Genomic DNA, 19,767 nt, shown 5'->3' with positions numbered 1-19,767 from the left:
AGCGATCATATTTAATTTTTATTAAACCACATGACCTTTCCACACCAGCCACTGTTAACCGAACAACTTGGGGATTAGGGGAAGGGCAGCTGTCCGCAGAGAGGCTGACATCAGGCTCTGAGGTGGTGTCTCATGACAGCGGGATCTTGCCACAGCACAGTGACTATGTGACCCAAAGCAAGACTCCCTGGGAATGTCTGAGTAAGGCTGCTGACAATAGGGCAGCATAGAATCAAGCAGAGGCAAGGGGAGGAGGAGCAGGTAGGAGCCACAGGGGAGGGGACCCATTAGCCAGCAGAAGCTCTGCAGCCCAGGCAAGGGTTGCAAATAACAAGGGCCTAGAGGTGGAGCACTTGCCCAGGGTGTGCAAGGCCTGGGGTATCCCCAGCACCTCATTAAGAAAGAAAGAAATGGCTGTGGGTGTGGCTCAGTGGTAGAGCACTTGCCTAGTATGTGTGAGGCACTGGGTTCCTTTCTTAGCACTGCATATAAATACATAAAATAAAGGTCTTTCAAATATATATATATATGAAAGTTTTTGGAATGCATGAGTCAGTGGATTTGTTTTCTATGGTTTTGCTGGTGTTGCTGCTTACCAGAAATGTGAAAATCTAGTTGCAATCCATAAATCATGCTGAGCGGCCAGGTGAACTTTTGTCTCCATCAATGATTACAATTGTGGACTTTCAGGGTGGGAAGAGACTAAGGGGACTTCTTTTCAGCACTCGGGACTCCCTTGGCAGCATCTCCCTGACCTCTGCATCCTTGGTTTTGCTCACTGCCCTTGAAGCTCCTTGGGTTCTTCTGTCTCTCACCCCGTAACCCTAGATTCATCTTCCACAATGACAGACTTGGTCCTACTTTTCTTTCATGAGATATCTTTTGTTAAGACACTTTAAGCCAGGCCTGGTGGTGCAAACCTGTAATCCCAGGGGCTTGGGAGGCCAAGGCAGAAGGATCACGAGTGCAAGACCAGCCTGGGCCACATAGCAAGACCATCTCCAAATAAAAAATAAAAATAAAAGACTGGGGATGTAGTTCAGTGGTAGAGTACCCCTAGGGCATTGAATCCCCAATCCTACAAAACAAATAAATGTCTCTTAAGTCTTTTTCTTTAGATTAAATATCTTTTTTATTTGTCTGGATCCTTTCCCCCCAAAAATGGGGTTTGGCCTTTTAACCTTCTTGGGAGACTGCTTTGTCAGCAGCTCGCCTACGGTCTGGTGACAGGCCTGGATGGTCTACATCATGGGTTAAGTCATACGTAAGAGAGAAGTAGGGCTTTCACCTTCCGTATTTCGCAGACTACTGTTCTTCCTGCACAGCTGTAGGGGCCTGTCTCTCCTCGAGACTGCCTGAGCTTCCCTTTTTCATTCCATGACTCCTTCCTGCTCTAGAAGAGCAGATTTTCAAAGCCTTCTAAGTCTAGGAAGTTGTGTGCTAACATCTCAAACATGCCTCCGCAGAGGCTGGACCTGAGAATCACCTGGAAGTTACACTAGACCCTCTGGGGAGTGGACCTGGCCTTCGATGTGTCTAAAAGCTTTAATACAGCCGATCATTATAAGCAACCACCAATGAAAAGAAACCATAAACTTGATCCTCACATTGATTCCACTGACTTTTCTCCTTGAGTCTGAGAATTTTTAATTTTTTTTTTTTCAGCTGGACTAGTTCAACTGAGAGGTTCACTGCAAACAACTTAAGGTTATCAAATGACTTGGAGATTAGACAAAGGAAAAGGTGGACTTGACTTAGCAACAACAGAGACCCAATTGAAAGTCACCCTTATTTTGTTTATTTAATTTTGCTATCAGGGATTAAACCCAGGGTTTCTTCATCACTGAGCCACATCCTCAACCCTTTTTAGCTTTTATTTTGAGACAGAGTCTCACTAAGTTGCTTAGGGCCTCTTTAAGTTGCTGAGGCTGGCTTTGAACTTGCAATCTTCCTACCTCGGCCTCCCAAAGCCACTGGGATTACAGGTGTGTGCCACTGAGCCCAGCGAAAGTCAGCTTTAAAAGAACATCAGACTTAAGGAGAGCTGGCTTATAATAGATGCTTTTGGTGTTTATATTTGAGTATATGGTCCAACCACACTGAAATCCTTTTTCTTGTAAAATGAAGGTGTTGGTCCAGAAATCCTTAAGGTGCTCTAATTTTCTGATTCAATTCCAGGAAAGAACTTGCAAATAAAAAATTTAAAAGTTGTATGTCTTGCTCCCTGTATGTAGGCTAAGTGTATAGGTGAGCCTATGGGTCTCTGGGCCCAGTGACGCAGCTTGGTATATCAGCAGAATCTAATCAGACAGTCAATTTTTTCAACTTGGCTTTGCTAATCTATGCTTCTGTTTCTCAGCTGCCAAATAGAGTTGAAGTGTGGAATCTAAAGATGTTGAACTCACTGACAGCGGTTAGAATGGAGTACAGGAGAGAATGAAGGGTAGTTGATCAAAGCTATGAAATTTCAGATAGACAAGAGGAATAGTTTTGAGAAATATTGCACAGCAGGGTGATTATAATCAATGATAATGTACTATATATTTCAAATAACTAAGAGACCAAACCTTAAACATGGCACCATAAAATATGATAGGTAAGGCAGGTGATGGATATGTTAATAGGCTTGATTCAATCATTCCACATTGTATACACTTATCAAAATATCACAGACGCCATCAGTGCATATAATTATAATTTCTGAATATAAACTAGAATTAATTTTAAAATATCATTGACAAATAAATAAATATTCCCCATTTTAAAAATTAACATTTGAAACTGTGAAGAAGTGTGAATGTCAATTCTTTTACCATCTCTTAAGCAGCTTATTCAGTACTGACATATTTATTTTTTTTTTTAAAAAAGGAATTATGTGTGGTGGCATGTGCCTATAGTCCCAGCTACCCAGGAAGCTGAGATGGGAGGATCATCAGGAGTTCAAGTCTAACCTGGGCAACAGAAGAAGACCCCTGTCTCTTAAACCACAACCAAAAAGACATACATACCAGGAATCCTATTGAGAGTCACCCAGAAATGTTCATCAGGACTGTAGGTGTCCCTGGACCAGGAGAGCAAGTCCAGTGCTTGCTGGTCTTGGAGAACAAAGTTAGCAAATTCCCTTGTGAGGGCCACATAGGCAGTGCCAAAGTAGATGGTCATATTGTGAGGAGGAGGAGATTTTAATTTCCCTGTTTTGTGCACGTAGGAGTTTTTGCTGTTCAGTAATTCTTGGTGGACATACTTAGTCCGTCCAATTGCGTGAGCTGGCGGCAGCACCCCTGGGGTAAGGTTCTTCCCTATAAATCCTTTCAGATACTGAATTATTTCCTTGTTGGTTTTCAGGGGAAAATCTTGCCCACAGGTGTTGAGGACATACTTCCAGGGCACGGCCGAGGCCACCAGGTCCTTCATGCAGTTGATATCCGCCTGGAGCCTGGAAATCCCACCATAGACCACAGGTTCCATCTTAGAAGCCAGAAAAGCATTTGGGAAGCAGCTCAGTAATTGTTTCACCGCATCCTTAAATGCAACTGTTGCCTTCTGGTCCACGTGCACACAGTAGACGTTTTGGGGCATGTAAATGGCCCTGAAGAGCCTCTCAAAAGTGTCAAAGTCTTTGTGGATGGTCAGGGTGAACGCCAGAGGGAAGTCAGCTTCTTCCTGAGAGAGTGTTTCTGTTATATAATGACTCTGAACTCTGTACTCGTAGCAGGTAGATTCTCGGAAGGTAGTTTTCAATACATTCTCTACTGGGTAAAACACCTCCTCCTTCAACATCTGGAGACAGACTTCAGCCAGCAGCGAGTTGTTGATGGGGGCAGCCTTCAGAAAGTGCATGTTCTCCCATAACTTATTGTTGTAAACACATACAAAAACCAGAGCAGTGATAAGAGACACACTAAAGAGAGAGTACTTCCAAGAGCCCATCGTTCAGAAGCAGGAAATGAGCAAAACGTCTTTGGAAAATGAGATCAGAGCCTCGATCCAGTTAACTCACATCTGCTGCGGGCTCCAACCTCATCCTCCTGGTAGACACACTTCTCATCAGCAGCCAGCCGTTCTTTTTCTTTTCTTTCTTGCTTTCTTCTTCTTCTTTTTCCCTCTTCCTTCTCTCTTCATTTACAGCTCTGTCGCGTTTTCACTTTTCTTTGACACATTTCTGAAGTAGCTGTTTTGCATCTGCCTTGCCTGCCGGTCCCTTCCTCTGCAAAACCCTCCTCCCAAACCTCCGCCCCCTGCCCCGGAGCTGCTGTGGCCAGTTGAGAGTACCTGTTCCCACAGTGAGCTCACTCATGGGTGAGGTGGCTGTTCTGCAAGTCATCGCTCTAGGACTTCAGACCCGCTTCTTGTCCTAGCCCAAGGCTGGTAACTGTGTCAGCTCCCCAGCTTCCTGTTAATCATTGCATTCAACTGACTGGGTTTGTTTGCTTAAACAGCACTGCCAAGTTAAAAGCCACAGTTGGGAGCATGTGAACACCGCCTGGAGAGAGATTCTGTCAATAAAAAACAACCGTGCTTGAAAATAAATTGCTTAACCCCTTCTTTTTTCCACGCATGCCCCCTCCCACCCATCCACCTGGCTGGGTAGGCTGTAAAGCATACATATGATGGGGCTGTGGAGGCAAATTCTTTCCAGGGTTTAGTTTTCTCTCCCACTAGGAAAGGTCCTTAAAAAGATATATTAACTTGCAAGATGACCTCACATCTCGCTTACCACCCAAAGTGACTGGGGGCATTCTGTTGAATAAAGGCTAATTTGTCTCAAACATAAAAATACCAAAAGTAAAGTACTAGCAAAATTGCACAGAGGTTAAAGTTAGGCAAATGGGAAGTTCAATTCACCGTTGCCTCAGTAGAATGCAGAACAGCCTGATGCTGGGAGAAGTAGGAGAGAGGTAGACTCCTATACTTTCCAGAACTTAAGAAGAGAGGCTCTCAGGTTTAGATTTATAAGCCCTTTATTTATTTATTTATTTATTTATTTATTTATTTATTGGTACTGGGGATTAAACCCAAGAGCGCTTTTACCACTGAGTTACACTTATAGCTCTTTTTTTAAAATTTTTTTTTCTTTTTAAATTTTGAGACAAGGCTTCACTAAGTTGCTGAAACCGACCTTGAACTTGTGATTCTTGCTGTCTCAGCCTTCTGAGTCACTAGAATTTCAGGGCTGTGACACCACACCCGACTCAGATTTATAAACACTTTAAAAAGCATTTCCTTACATATAAAAGATAAGGATATTTTTACCACTCTAGATCGATCATGAGAATAAACACAGATAACATACAAAAAGAGTTCCTCACAGTGTCGGAAAACAGATGAGGCTGGGAAAGAGGCATAATAGTATAAGAGCTGGCAAGAAACCCATTTACACACAGTCATTCGACACACACACGCGAGCGCGCACACATACACACACACACACAGCCTGCTCCACACTTCTACTTCAAGAAAATGACACAATGACTGCTTCTGCCTTTGAAATCATCTTGCCCCTCCCTTGCACCTTCCTCTGTGAGCCCATGACAATCAGACTGCACATTTAGGATCCACTGAGGAGTTCTGTATTAGTTGGTAGCCAGCTGTGAATAAGAGTATTCCTCATCTGTTCCTAGCTCCTAGCGTTGTTGTACAGAGTAAACCATCAAATATTTATCGATTTTTATCCTCAAGTTTTCATTTCTCCATTTCCTTGATCACATTAGGGTAAGACTCCTGATAATAATTTCTAAGAAATGAGTCACAATGTACCTATTTTTTTCTAATTCTTCTTCTTAATTAGGAAGATAATATAAAATTATAGTTTGCAAATGTTTTCACATCCTGTACTTTCACTTACCCCTTGCCATAGACAACACATTTTGATTTTATTAAGAACACAGCGGGTCCTGGGGATAGAGCTCAGTTGTCAGAGTGCTTGCCTCGCATGCACAAAGCCCTGGGTTCAATTCCCAGCACCATAGAACACAGGGACCAGGCATAGAGGTGCAAGCCTGGAATCCCAGTGATTCAAGAGGTTGAGGCAGGAACATGACAAGTTCAAGGCCAGCTTGGGCAACTTAATGTAACCCTGTCTCAAAAAAGGAAGCCTGGAGATAGAGGTCAGTGCTGAAGTGCCCCTGTGTTTGTTCAGTCACCAACACTAGAAAGAGAGAAAAAAAAAAAAAAAAAGGAAGAAGAATAGCAGGGTGTGTGTGTGGGGGGGTGGCTGGGTAGAGCACTTGTTTAGCATGTGCAAGGCCCTGAGTTTAATTCTGACACGCACCTACAACATAGAAGGAGATGCAAGTTTATAAGCTGCTTTTAAAATCTGAGATTATAGCCTAACATTGTCCCTAGACCTGTTGGGCCTTCATTAGACATTGTCTTCACAACGATTACTTTTGAACCTAAGAGTTGAATGATTGTTTATTTCTTCACTCCCAGATGAAAGCTAACGCATTAATGAGACAGTTGCCAAGTGTATTTCACATGCATCAGGAGCGCAGGAAATGATGCCAAGAAAGGATGCAGGGAGAATTCTCCAGAACTCAGTCTTCAGCTGTTTTAGGAGTCACATTCTACAGCATGATTCAGCGGTTCACAATCTTGTCTACACAGTCCAAACAGGATTCAATCAACCTGAATTTCTCTCCTTCGGTCAAAAATCCTTTAGAATGAATCACTTCTTCCACACAAAAGCCATTTCTTTTTGGAAATGGCTAAAATTATCTAATTTGTATTTAATTTTTAATATCCCTGTAGGTAGGCACTGTCCACATCAAATGCATTTGGCTGTCGGGATGCTTAAATGAAGATGTCAGTGCCTAATTATGCCTGTCTGAACGAGTCAAGTCATTTTTAGTCTTTCTCCTAATTTATCCAGACAATGACATCAGCTCTCCCTTTGTTTATTTTGGCTGTCATCTTGTTCTTGGCCCAGTTCTAGCTCTCCAGATACCGCAGGCTTCTTGAATTTAGACCTATGGATGCTTGGATTTCATGCTTTGCTGCAGTAGATTCTTGTACCTCCCCTGAAAAACTGCAAGGGTCCTCTGACTTCCAGCTTTAGAAACATTTACATTTATTTAAAATAGCATCTTTGACAATGCTAGATCTTTTCAAAAGCACACGTGTGAACCTGTTTTCTTTTTTGTCAGCTTGGTGCTCTCTGATGTTCTTTCTCTTGCCCGTCGCATGGGAGAGGCTGGTTCTCCTGACCCTCCTTCTTTCCTGATGCCCTTTTGTAATCTACCACTACTATCCTTCTAAATTCTGGACTCTATGTTCTTGCATTTGGGTAAAATGACAGGAGGGGATGGCAGTGAAGGACCAAAAAGAAGAGAGATGGCTCATCTTGATTTGAATATTAGATCAAAATTAATTCCTTAAATTCCAAGTTGGAGGCAGTGATCAGATAAGATGTAGAGTTTAAAGAAAATGGGAACCGGGCTGGGGATGTGGCTCAAGCGGTAGCGCGTGACATGCGTGCGGGCTGGGTTCAATCCTCAGGACCACATACAAAAAAAAAAAAAAAAAGATGTTGTATCCGCCAAAAACTAAAAAATAAATATTAAAATTAAAAAAAAAGTTAAAAAAAAAAAAGAAAATGGGAACCAGGATCAACCTGCAGGGTATGCATTTATATCCCAGAGGTAAGTCTGCAATTGGTTATATCTCCAAGAAGGCATGCTCATAAGTTCTCATTCTAGAATGTAAACCAATTTTTCTTGCACTAAGATAACTAAGATAATGTCAATCGATGTTTTTAGAAAAGAGCTTCATTGCACCCTACTTCTTATACTTATTCATGAGCCGAAAGATGCCCAAAGTAGTTTTCACATGTTCATTTTATCATGACACCATCTTTGTGCCCAAGTTAGAAGCCAAAGAAGCTAATGGAAACTTTCTCAGTGACTGGGAAGATCTGGTGACATCCCAAACAGAGGACAGCTTGGATTAAATTGCTTTTTTAAATCTCAAGAGTGTTGATATTTTGATTTTTTTCATGACCCCCAGTTGTTTTCCTACTCTTCTCTCTCTCTCTCTCCTCTTTTTCTACTTACATATGGATGAATGTGAAATTCAGTACCCCGATTTACCCTCATGGATGTTTCTTTTCAACCACAGAACATGGCCTGAGGGTACAGGGTTTAAAATAGCCAGGTAGCATGGTTAAAAAGATCTCTGGGGAAGCTGAGGCTGAAATTTGAGAATTCAGAGCCAGGCCTCAGCAATTTAGCAAGGCCCTGAGCAACTCAGTGAGACCCTGAGTCTAAATAAAATACATAAAGGGCTGGGGATGTGGCTCAGTGATTAAGCACCCCTGGGCTCAATCCCAGTTTAAAAAAAAAAAAATCCCTGGGTTATGTGTCAGAAAGTCTCTGGGATAACCAAGAGAACTCTTGAGAGACTTGGAGCCTTTGAAGATCCATCTGACCCATACCTCTTGGTTTCCTTTCGGCTGCATTTAAGGAAACCATCCCCATGGGTCTCACAGACAGGTGAGGACTCTACAGTTAATTGAAAACCTCCAGCACCCAATTTTGGCCTCCTCGGTAGCTGGTCATCCATATCTTGGCATCTGAGGGTTTTTTTTTTTTCTCCTTTAGAAAGCCAGGGCCTTCTGCATGCCAGGCAAGTGCTCTACCGAGCTACATCTGCAACCCCAGAGTCTTAGTTTTGCAACTCTGAAGTCAAGACAAAAATCAGTCTCCTGGAGGTGTTGAGAAGATTCTGGAGGTAATAAACTTACAACACTAAGCTCAGTGATGTCACAGCTAATTTCAGACCCTGAGAGAAGCCATGGGGAAGGAAAAGGTGTGGAGGTTGCAATAGCTTAACTGAAAACAGTCCGGAAGCCGGTTAATAAGGAAGTGGATGAGAAAGCTGGTCTTTTCAAGCTCAATTAAATATCTCTGAGGCAACCTGAGGTTGAGGTCAGAAGCTGAAAGACTAAGGGAACTGCAGGGCTAGTTAGAGTCCCGTCTCCAAGGCTCTCCACAGCTGTGTTTGCACATAAAAAGGTACCTGGCCACCAAGGCTTTTAATACCAAGTGCAAAGGGAAGTGTCTAAGCCAAAGAAACACAGTGTAGATTTTTCTCTGCAGAAAGTCATCCTCAAGTTTGATTTGAGTATATTTTACAGGTTGGGTATTATAGGGAGAACAAGGGCCCAACCCCAGTGCAAAGTTGATTCCCTCCCTTTATAATAGATTTCTGTTCTTTCCTTCTTTCTCTTTTCTTTCTTTCTCTGTCTTTCTCCCTCCCTCCTTTTTCCCCCCACTGAGCTACATCCCCAGCCTTTCTTATCTTATTTTAAGACAAGATTTTGCTTAAGGCCTTGCTAAATTGCTGAGACTGACCTCAAACTTGTGATACTCCTGCCTCAGCCTCCCAAGTTGCTGGGTTTACAGGTATACACCACCGTGTCCCGGCTTCCTTCTTTCTTTTTACATCCCAGAAACTCCTTAACGTGATTGTGAAGTTACAGGAGTAAAAGAGCACAGAGACAGGTAGCTTTCTCCTCCAGGGAGGATGGTGAGCTTCTGACCATTAGCAATATCATTAAGAAAGAGTGTAGCCCCCTTCTTCCAATCACAGTACATGGTTCCATCAGAACCGAGTACAAAAACATGAATCCTCCTGCTGTAGGGTCCCCAGGCCCTGGGATTGCAGTCTCCCCATTTCTTCCTCAAGGCCACAGTCTACAAGGAACCGACTCTTGTCTGCAATCTGGCCCATGAGTCAGCAGGGGGAGAGATCTTCCTTATAAGTGATAATTGTCCAAAGGTCCCAGGCAAAAAATAAGGAAAGGAAAAAAAAAAAAAAGCTTAATTCTGATAAAACCTGAATTTACATAGTGGATCTGTCTTTAATATCAGAAGAATGGATTTCCATAGACTTGCAATACTACTCAACTACTTTTCTACATGGTCCAAGGCTTCATTTTAGGTTTTTCCTATTACCAAATGAAGTTCATACCTCATTCACTGGAATATTTTGGTGACTAATTAAGTAAAGTACATTTTAAAGTCCAAACAGTACCAACATCTTATTAGATTCTAGAAACATTTTCCTTTGCCTGAAGAGAACCAAGAAATATAACATAACCCAGTAAGTTAGAGATGAGCATAACTAAGATAAATATGGGGACTAATGACTTAACAAAATAGATGAAAAAATCACAGGCACATCACATCATAAAGCAACATATACACATGCTCTTCTTTTTTTTTTTATAAAATGTAATTTTATTTTATGTTACTCTGCTGTTACATAGGGCATAATATTTTCACAAGGCTATTTTGGGACTACAGTCAATGATTAGCAACACACAATTGTGGTCCAACTCTCTAAAGAACAATCCCTCGACAAACTGGATACCCTCTCACATGTGCACAAGTCTGCATGGAAAAGTACTAAAGTTTTGGACTTGGACTTGTGTACTTTTATTTCCCCTTTCTAGTGTATTAAGAAATGACATGCACTTTTAATTTGCCAAAAGCAATGCTTGTATTCTGGCAGCAACATGCTACTTCTATTACATAGTAAACTGAATACCAGAACTACAAAGGCAGGAGGTGTACGTGAATTTGTATTGGGAAGGGAAGTTGTCACCTTAAACAGCAGCAAATGATGAGTGAATAAGAAAACTCCTTGTGATCACAGATGGACATGACCTCCACAACATGGGATATAGGAGGCATTTCAATTTCTGACACACCCCCCCCCGCCCCCGCAAGCCAGGAAATATCAAGTGCTCTCCCATTCCATCTAATACTTCTGGATTCCCACTAAAAAAGAATACAGTAAGAGTATAGAAAAGTTGCTTAGGGCTGGGGATGTGGCTCAAGCGGTAGCACGCTCGCCTGGCATGCGTGCGGCCCGGGTTCGATCCTCAGCACCACATACCAACAAAGATGTTGTGTCCACCAATAACTAAAAAATAAATATTAAAATTCTCTCTCTCTCTCTCTCTCTCTCACTCTCTCTTAAAAAAAAAAAAAAAAAGAAAGAAAAGTTGCTTAGTGAAAGGAAACCCTGAAAGAAGAATAAAGAAGGGAATGTAGAAAGTAAGAAGTCATGTAGAACACTCTTTAAATTGCAATGAACTACATTTTCTTATCTTCACAGTAATACAAAACACAGTCACTGGTAGAACTGGTTCAGATTACTTAAACACCAGATACATTTTTAGTCCTCTACTAAGTGTTTGGAATTTCTTATGTTTATATGAAATGAAGCCATTAATACTTTTCTACAGCAGTAACTGCACACCAGGAAGGCCAAGACAAACACAAATCAAGGAATGGAGTTTTCCCAAAGCTGCAGTGTGAAAAGAATATAAACAGTTGATTCCATAAGCATGAATGGGTTTCTTTGCTATAGGAAATCCAAGTGGAATAAGGAATGGAGATGTGTAAAAAGGTTTCTTGAGGGAAGAAGGATGACACCCTGTTTGCATTTAGTTTTCAGCCCCTTCTGCTGCATCACATTCTTCTCCTGCACCGTCTGACATCCATAATGTTAAGTTGTCTCTAAGCAACTGCATGATGAGGGTGCTGTCCTTGTGTGCATCTTCATGCAGTGCATCAAGTCCTGCAATGGCCTCATCAAAAGCTGTTTTAGCCAGTGTGCAGGCAAGCTCTGGGTGATTAAGGATCTCATAGTAAAATACAGAAAAGTTAAGAGCCAGCCCCAGGCGGATTGGATGTGTGGGTTGCATCTCTTTCTTGCTTCTATCAAATGCCTCTTGGTAAGCTCCTACATGCAACTTCAGCAAGGTACCAGAAGTAACCTCCTTTCATTTTCAGATAGATGCAACTAATCTCTGGATTAGTTGCGATTAGTTGCATTGCCTATTAAATACTTATCCAACAATTCCAGGACCGTGGTGCAGATGGACCTCAGCTCGACTCCACTTTCTCCCGATAGTCCTTAATCAGCTGCAACTTCTTGTCGGACGTGTCAGTCTTCTGCTTGAGATGACCCTCCAGGCAGACCTGCAGCCCCCGACCACGTTCTTGTAGGCCACCAAGAGCAGGTTGCGCTCCTTGTTGGACAGCGAGTCCCACCACTTTGATCTGCTTTTGGCTTTCACACATGCTCTTCTTTAAGAACTTTTAGAAACAGAATGTCCCTGTCGCAACCAAGTGATTCATTTATTCTTTCACCTTTTTTTTTTTTTTTTCTGAGTACTCACTTCGTGCCAGGCACTGTGCTAGGTTTGGGGAATATGAAACTTAAGTGTAGCCAATTGGATCTTAACAGGATTAAACCCAGGTGACCCGAGGAAGACTCCATTTCCTCCCTCTAAGTAGCTTTCCAGTAAGTTGGTCTCCCACAGAGCTCTCTGGTTCCCAGGAGGATAAAATTGCCCAGAAGCATTTTCACAGGAACAATCTAGGCCTCTTTAAGGCGAAGTCTGTTGAAACTCAATGTTTATAAGTAGAACAATACAAGCTGGAATGTGGAAGGGCAAAGGTCTTTTTGCCTTCAAAGATCTGCCCTGAGTCCAAAATAGTCTCTGTCCTGGGGAACCTGCTCAGAGTCAGATTCCTCCAACACCCTACAGAACCTTCCCTACAGAATCCTGGAGGGTTTTGAGGGCAGCCTCAGAAATAGGACAGGAAGAAACTGCTCGGGGAGATTATTGGCCTGGGAGTGCCTGTAGCTCCTTTGGGACCCTCCAAAATAGGGCTCAGGAGAATTATTCTCTTTTCTTGGGACTAAACATTTACCTGCTCAGAGGATGTCTTTTCCAGAAAGGGAATCCAAAAGTTCTGCTTTATAGATCCCTCACACTTAAGGTTCTGCCCATAAATTTAGTTCCTAACAGGAAATCCTATTGCATCTGGATTGAGATCCAGAGTGACTCATTAGTGTGTTTCACTCAAATGCTTCCCCCCTGGGGAAGGGAAAAATCCCAAGGTGGCAGCAGAATTGAGTAGAAAATGCCCTGGGCTAGGAGTTGGGAGGCAGGTTTTCATGTCAGTACTGCAAATTATATATACACCTTGAGCAAGTTGCTTCCTCTTTCTAAACCTTGGTTTCTCCCTAAGCAAGGCAAACAGGCTTTTTACCTGCCCTTCTAGGGATGAAACCGGTCCTGAATTTAGGGAACAAAAAGCTATATGCAATTGTGAATTGATCCATGTCACTCACTTTCCCCAGAAAGGCTGGAGTTTGAAGCAGCTAATGAAATTCAATGGGATAAAATATTTTTGCAGACAGTCCAGGGCCAATATAAACCAAAGGTATAGCAAAATCAGTTCTCTCTCTCTCTCCTCCCTCTACCCCATCTTCTATCTATTAAGGACTGAACGCAGCGCCTTGCACATGCTAGACAAGCACTCTATCACTATATTCTTAGACCTTATTAAATCATATTTTTTGGGGAAACAGTATCACTCAATTGCTTAGGCTGATCTTGAACTTGTAATCTTCTTCCTCAGTCTCCTGAGCAGCTGGGATTTCAGGTGTGCGCCAATGTTTCCAGCTGCAAATCAGCAATTCACTTGAAATACTGAAAGAGACTCAATTGTCTTAACAGAGGAATGTTGAGATTATGATAAATTATTTTCTTCTATAATTCTTTTTTAAATTTTCCATATTTTCTAAAATAGTCACAAATTATTTTCTTAAACAACCATAGTAGTATAATAGAAATAAAAAAACTTGCTTATTCTTAGCCATCTGTCAAAAAACAAAATAGGAGTTGGTTTTTAGATAAACCTGTTGCAAGGAATTGCACTCTGTATTAGTCAGAGTTTTCCAAAAGAACAGAACCAACAGCATATATATGGAGGTATGATTATAAACAGGGGATTGATAAGACTGGCTCAGACAACCAGAAGCTGGATAGTCTCCAGTGGCTGTCTACAGGTTGCAGAGTTGGAGGTACAAGTAGCTGCTCAGTCCAAGATGCTTGAGCCTCAGAACAGGAGGGACCAAGGATGCAACCCCAGTTCAGGACCAAAGGCCTGGAAACTCCCAGCAGAGTCTCCTGTCTGCTTTGGGACAGTGAAGGAGCTGGAGTCTGACGTCCTCGGGAGATCACAGCAGCAATCCCAGCACCCGCTCAAGAAGAATTGAGTTTGCTTCTGTGGCTGCCTCTTCCTTCCACCTCCTTGTTCTACCCAGGACCCCAACCTATTGGACTGTGCTGCCCATATTTAGGGTGGGTCTCCCCCTTCGTTTGTTGTCCCACAAGTGAATCATTTCTAGAAACACCCTCATAGACATGCCCAGAAACCATTCAATCTTAGGCATCACTTAATCAAATCAAGTTGACAATACACACACACACACACACACACACACACACAGAGACAGAGAGAGAGACAGAGAGACAGAGAGACAGAGAGAGAAAAGAAAAGAAAAGAAAACAAGAAAAGAAGGAAAGAAAAACAATCTTTATACTGCATTGCGTTTGTTAAGCACAGACAATTCAACTTCCCCATTAGCAAGCCTCGAAATTTCTTTATGGCTTGGCATTCTGTGCCTTTCACAAAAGTATGAAAAATAGACCATACTCTAGGAATTTTGTTGGAGAGGTAAATAAAAAGCTTCGTATTATTCTAGACCTCTTACTAACTAAGGAATAAAATCATCTAATATCCATGGTTGTATATATCAGCGTTTCACAAACCCAGAGTTTGGAGTTGGAGCTGGAGAGGGGAGGGAAGCCATTGAGAAGATTCAGGGTTGAGCCCATGCAAACAGCCAGTTAAATCAGCCAAGCAGAAGCTGGTTTTCCCTTGGCAATTACCTAATTATCTCATAATTTTGTCACACTCACTTAAATGACTTCAGTTCTTCCCAACTTTTGGCATTCTTTTCTAGACCATTCTTTTCTCTCCATACCCCGGTGCTTTCTTCCAGTAGCTGACCGGACTGCTTTGCTCTATCAGTCAAAATAGAACATTTCAATCCCATGCCCACCATGCAGGAATCTGGCAATTCACAAAAACAAAAACAAAAACAAAAAAAAGAGAAAAAGAAAAAGAAAAAAATAGCAAAAATGGGCTAATACGCACTTAAAAAAGTATTCGCCCTCAATAAATTATACATGAAAACACGAGTGTAGTTACTTCTCTGTTTAGTTCAAGCAGCTCTTAAAAAGAAAACCTGATGTTAGCAGACATGAACATTTGGTACGCTGTTGGACTATGGAAAATTAGAACATATTTTAGAAAGCAGTTGGGTCCTATGTATAAAGAACTTAAAATGTTTGTATCGTTCCATCCGGAGGTTTTGATTCAAAGGAAATAACATGAAAGTGTAGGAAACCTTTATGTGAAAAGATGTTTATTTTGGATGTTATTTAGCCTTGACTACAATAGCATTGTAGCCAGTGCAGAACCAGGAAGGAATCTTCAATCGCTGGTCAGCAAATGCTGATACATCCATACCAAGAACAAGAATGCAGGCGTTTTGTATTTTTCAGTCATGTAGGGAACTTATTATGATACCTTGCTCAGTGAAAGTAACAGGCCATAAAGTTACCTCATCTACAGTGTAACCAAACTACATCAGGCAATGAAAGGAGGATGTGAGATAATGCAAACATGTTAACAGCCATCACTTCTCAGTTTGCATAATGTGCAGGTTTTACTTTATTGTTTAGGTCTTTCTCTCTTTCCACATTTCCTGCAACAAGATTGAATTTTATACTAAGAAAAACTAACTTAAAAATTTATGTCCACCAATAGTTCCTACAGGGTTTTCAAATTTTGTATGAAGGCCTTAAATATTTACCCCAGGCCTTAAATATTCTTGTCAGCTTGGACTCAGAGGGTTTCCATTTACCAAGCAAAGTGAGGTGACCATGTGGCCATAGCCCACCTAGCAGACCATTCACTTGGCTGACAGTTTGGAAGCTTTGGACACTTTTGTGTGTGTGTGTGTGTGTGTGTGTGTGTGTGTGTGTGTGTGTGTGTAAGGACCCAGGGCCTTCTACCAGGCAAGTACTGCTACTGACCTACATCTCCAGCCCTGAATTCTTGAAATTCTTTTTTGGGGGGGTTGGGGGGAGTATCAGGGATTGAACTCAGGGGCACTCGACCACTGAGCCACATCCCCAGCCCTATTTTGTATTTTATTTAGAGATGGGGTTTCACTGAGTTGCTTAGCACCTGTTTTGCTGAGGCTGACTTTGAACTCTTGCTCCTCTTGCCTCAGCCTCCTGTGCTGCTGGGATTACAGGTGTCCACCACTGCTCCTGGCTTGAATTCTTGATGGCATTTACATTTTTTTTAAATTTAGAGAGATTTGCCTTATTTCCATTATTCTTATAAATTTTTGTGGACATTTTTAGATCTCGAATTTTTCAAATAATTTCGAATAACTCAAATTCACACAAAATGAGACCATAAGGAATACTCCACACCAAAGATGCTGATCTCCTAAACAACACACTATTGTTGCTTCTGGGGCTGTGACGCAGTGGTGGAAATACTTGCCTAGCATGCATGAGGCCCTGGGTTTGATCCCCAGGCTTCCCTGTTCTTCCCTACCCGCAAAAAGAAAGAAAACACTTTGGGGTGTCATATCAAAGATATGGCACATACAATATTAGGAGAAATTTAATCAGCATGTTCTCTAAGCAAACAGCATATTTAGGGATATGTGAAAAGTAGAATTTATTTTATATTACTTCATTGAAATCTCCAGGGTGTGCATAAAATCTGGAATTACAGTGAACACACATAATGCTGTCAAAGGTATTTTCATTGTGCAAAACACACACACGCCTGCAGCCCCTCCACCCCACCCTGCCAAAAGATGCTAAATTTATCAAGAAGAAAATTCAAATTTCACATACTTGGAATCCGGTTTAGTGTCACCCAGAAATGTTCAGCAGGAGAATAGATGTCCCCCTTGACCACTCGAGTAAATCAATGGGCCTCTGGTCTTTAAGAACAAAATGAGCAAATTCCCTTGTAAGGGCCACATAGGTGGTGCCAAAGAAAACGGTCACGTCACGTGGGAGAGGGGTTTTTCTCCTCCAAGTTCACAGCATGAAGGAAAACAAAGGGTACCGCTGCTCCGGGTTCTTCTGATGATATGGGGAGGAGGCAGCACCCTGGGGTGATGCTCTTCCTTTTAAACCTTTCAGATACTGAACTATTTCCTTTGTTGGTTTTCAGGGGGAAATCTGGCCACAGGTGTTGAGGACAGACTTCCAGGGCACCTTGAGGCCACCAGGTCCTTCATGCAGTTGAGATCCGCCTGGAGCCTGGAAATCCCACCAAAAACCACAGACGACTGCTTAGAAGCCATAAAGGCATTTGGGAACAGCTCAGTAGCTTTCCCACTGCGTCTCTGAAGACAGCTGGGGACTTGTCATCCATGAGGACCCAGAAGACATTTTGAGGAGCAGAAATCACCCTGAAGAGTCTTTTCAAATGTGTCAGAGTCTTTGTGAACCACCATGGCAGGCACCAAAAGGAACTGGGCCTTGTCTTTGGATGGGGGTTCCATTGTGTAGTGGTTTGGGATCAAATAGTGCTGGCAACTGGTATTTCTCAATGATGTCACTGGTATATTTTCACCCAAGAAAAAAATCTTTTTCCTGTCACACGTCACCAAATTCAGCAAGGACGGAAGCACTTGAGATTTCCCTTACTTGCAGTCTATTTTTGTGGGACGACATTCCTGGTTGAGAGGAATAAGAAATTACTGACAGAGCCGTGATAAACCCCGTGACACACCCAACAGCCTTCCAAGTCCTGTTCCTTGTTCTGTTACTCATCCAACTGTGGCTGAGGTTGGTCTGCAGGTCACTGCCCAGGCTGTGGGGAATTGGCTCTGACTTGGGATTTTCAGCAGGAAGAGAAATGGGACTACTCATTTAGGAGAAGGGGATCAACTCTCAGTCCGTAGCTTTTCCCTGAATTTGAAGGAAATGGGTAAATCTGAGAACATGGGCCCCTGGGACCAACTGACTAACCAACCGACAACCGAGCACCTTTGGGCTCTTGCGTCTAGGTCACCTTCACATCAGAGAGGACACCGCTGCCACCAAGGTGGGCTTTCCACAGGGACTTAGGGTGGAATGTGTGCCGACCCTGCTGTCCTTTGCCCCTGGAGAGGGCCACCATCCCAGTCACCGAGGTCATTCTTCAGTTTCAGGCAGTCACCGTTGTCCTGAGGCAGGTGACCATTGCCACTGATGGGCTCCCAGCAGCGCTCCCTAGCAGGCTCTCTTCACCTGAAAAATCAAGATCAAGGATCGATCGGTAGCATGTCCAGGCTGGAGGGAACCTGCAGATTATCCGTACTAACTCATTCCCTTCCCAAACCAGGAAGACTGGAAATGAACCACAGCTGATATGCTATCACGCCTCCTCCAATTCTGATTGACGACCTTTGAGATCAGGAGCAACTTTATACTCACTTTGCATGCAAGGACATTGAAGCTCAAAGATACGCCAACTTGCCTGAGATATGCTGATGACTCAAGTTTAACCTCTCTGATCTCACAGAACTTCTACCTGGAATATTCCCTCCCTCTCCCTTTTCTTGATGAGATCTTTTTTTTTTTTTTTTTTTTTTTTTTTTTTTTTTATCTTTCACGTCCTGGTGTGACATGGCTTCCCTGGTGACCCTCCCAAGTCTGGGTTGGGAGCCCTTCCACCTTTCCATGATGACAGATCTGTTCCTTCTTCCATTAACACAAGGAGCCCTCTTGCTCTCCACCAATCATTGTATTTTTAGCATCTCACTTATGGTAGGCACTCGTCATTCTTCTTTTCCTCTGTAGCATAGTTCAGCAAACTACAGCTGGGGATGGGGGCAGGGATGTCCAGTCGGGCTCCCCATGTGTCTTTATGTAGCCTGCAAATGAAAAATGACTTTGCATTGTCTGGTGGCTGGCAAAGAATCCCAAGAATAAAAATATTTTGTGACATGTGAAAAGAATACGAAATTCACCTTTCAGGGTGTGTAACTATTTTATTAGAACCAGGCCATGCTCATTAGTTAGCTCACTGTCTGTGGCTGCTTCCACATGACAGTGTCCGAGCTGAGTTTTTGCAACAGAGACTTACAGCTTCAGAGATCAGGTGACCAGCGAAGCCTAAAATATTCATCATCTGACCTTTATCAGAAAAGGCTCCCTGAGCCTGCCTCTATTTCCTGATGCCCAGTGGATCCCATGTTTTCATGACATGGAGATGTCGGTTGGAGGCTTGGTACTGTTTGACTCCTTGCTTTGTTTTCCAGGTTTCCCTGGGAATGATAGAATGGTGCTGCATTTGATAGAGCATAGAGCATGGGCTTCAAGGAGAGGCGTGTGTGGGGCTGGGTGGTGGCACCGTGGTAGAGCACTTCCCTACCATGAGGTCCTTGGGCAATTACTGTACCTTTCCGTGTTTTATAAAATAAAGATAAAACTAGCAGAATCATCCTGCAGATCCAGGAGTTATTAAGTGGAACATACTTGCAGTGCACTTGGACCCATGGTAAAAGCTCTCAAATGCTAGATCTTCCTGTTTCCGACGCAGGGTCACTTTTAGGGTCTAGGTGTATGGCTGGAGAATTGGCCATCCTGTGCTCTGCCATCTGCCTGACTTCGAGCTTGGAGAAGGTGTGGTGCTGTCACCTAGTGGCCCCATAGGGGGAAGCTCGGCGTGGCCTTCCTTTCCTTTAAGGGGCTGAAACCCTGGATAAGAAGGGAGAATTTTTTAATGCATCACAGCACTTCATTCCTCATCAGACTGTGAGCAGCTTGAAGAAAAGAATGTGTCTTCAAAAACATAAGGAGGATTGGTGCAA

The 19,767-nt window shown here is 42.7% G+C and overlaps 1 protein-coding gene and 2 pseudogenes across 1 annotated transcript in view; all 3 read right to left on the bottom strand.

The window, feature by feature from the left end:
* LOC113179889 (N-acetyllactosaminide beta-1,6-N-acetylglucosaminyl-transferase) overlaps nt 1–4,257 on the bottom strand; it is an 80,186-nt gene extending 75,929 nt beyond the window's left edge. Inside the window, exon 1 of the mRNA XM_026384647.2 lies at nt 3,009–4,257. Within this exon, the coding sequence (XP_026240432.1) occupies nt 3,009–3,930 (922 nt within the window). The 5' untranslated portion in view covers nt 3,931–4,257. The remainder of the gene's footprint in view (nt 1–3,008) is intronic.
* Nucleotides 4,258–11,369: 7,112 nt separating this feature from the next.
* Nucleotides 11,370–15,500, bottom strand: LOC113179860 (14-3-3 protein theta pseudogene; annotated as a pseudogene).
* Nucleotides 15,501–16,805: 1,305 nt separating this feature from the next.
* LOC113179859 (N-acetyllactosaminide beta-1,6-N-acetylglucosaminyl-transferase pseudogene) lies at nt 16,806–17,472 on the bottom strand (annotated as a pseudogene).
* Nucleotides 17,473–19,767: the final 2,295 nt, after the last annotated feature.

This window comes from Urocitellus parryii, chromosome 8, assembly GCF_045843805.1.
Source record: "Urocitellus parryii isolate mUroPar1 chromosome 8, mUroPar1.hap1, whole genome shotgun sequence".
Lineage (NCBI taxonomy): Eukaryota > Metazoa > Chordata > Mammalia > Rodentia > Sciuridae > Urocitellus > Urocitellus parryii.
The sequence above is the reverse complement of the archived record's forward strand: the minus strand, read 5'-3'. Positions and strand labels throughout refer to the sequence as shown.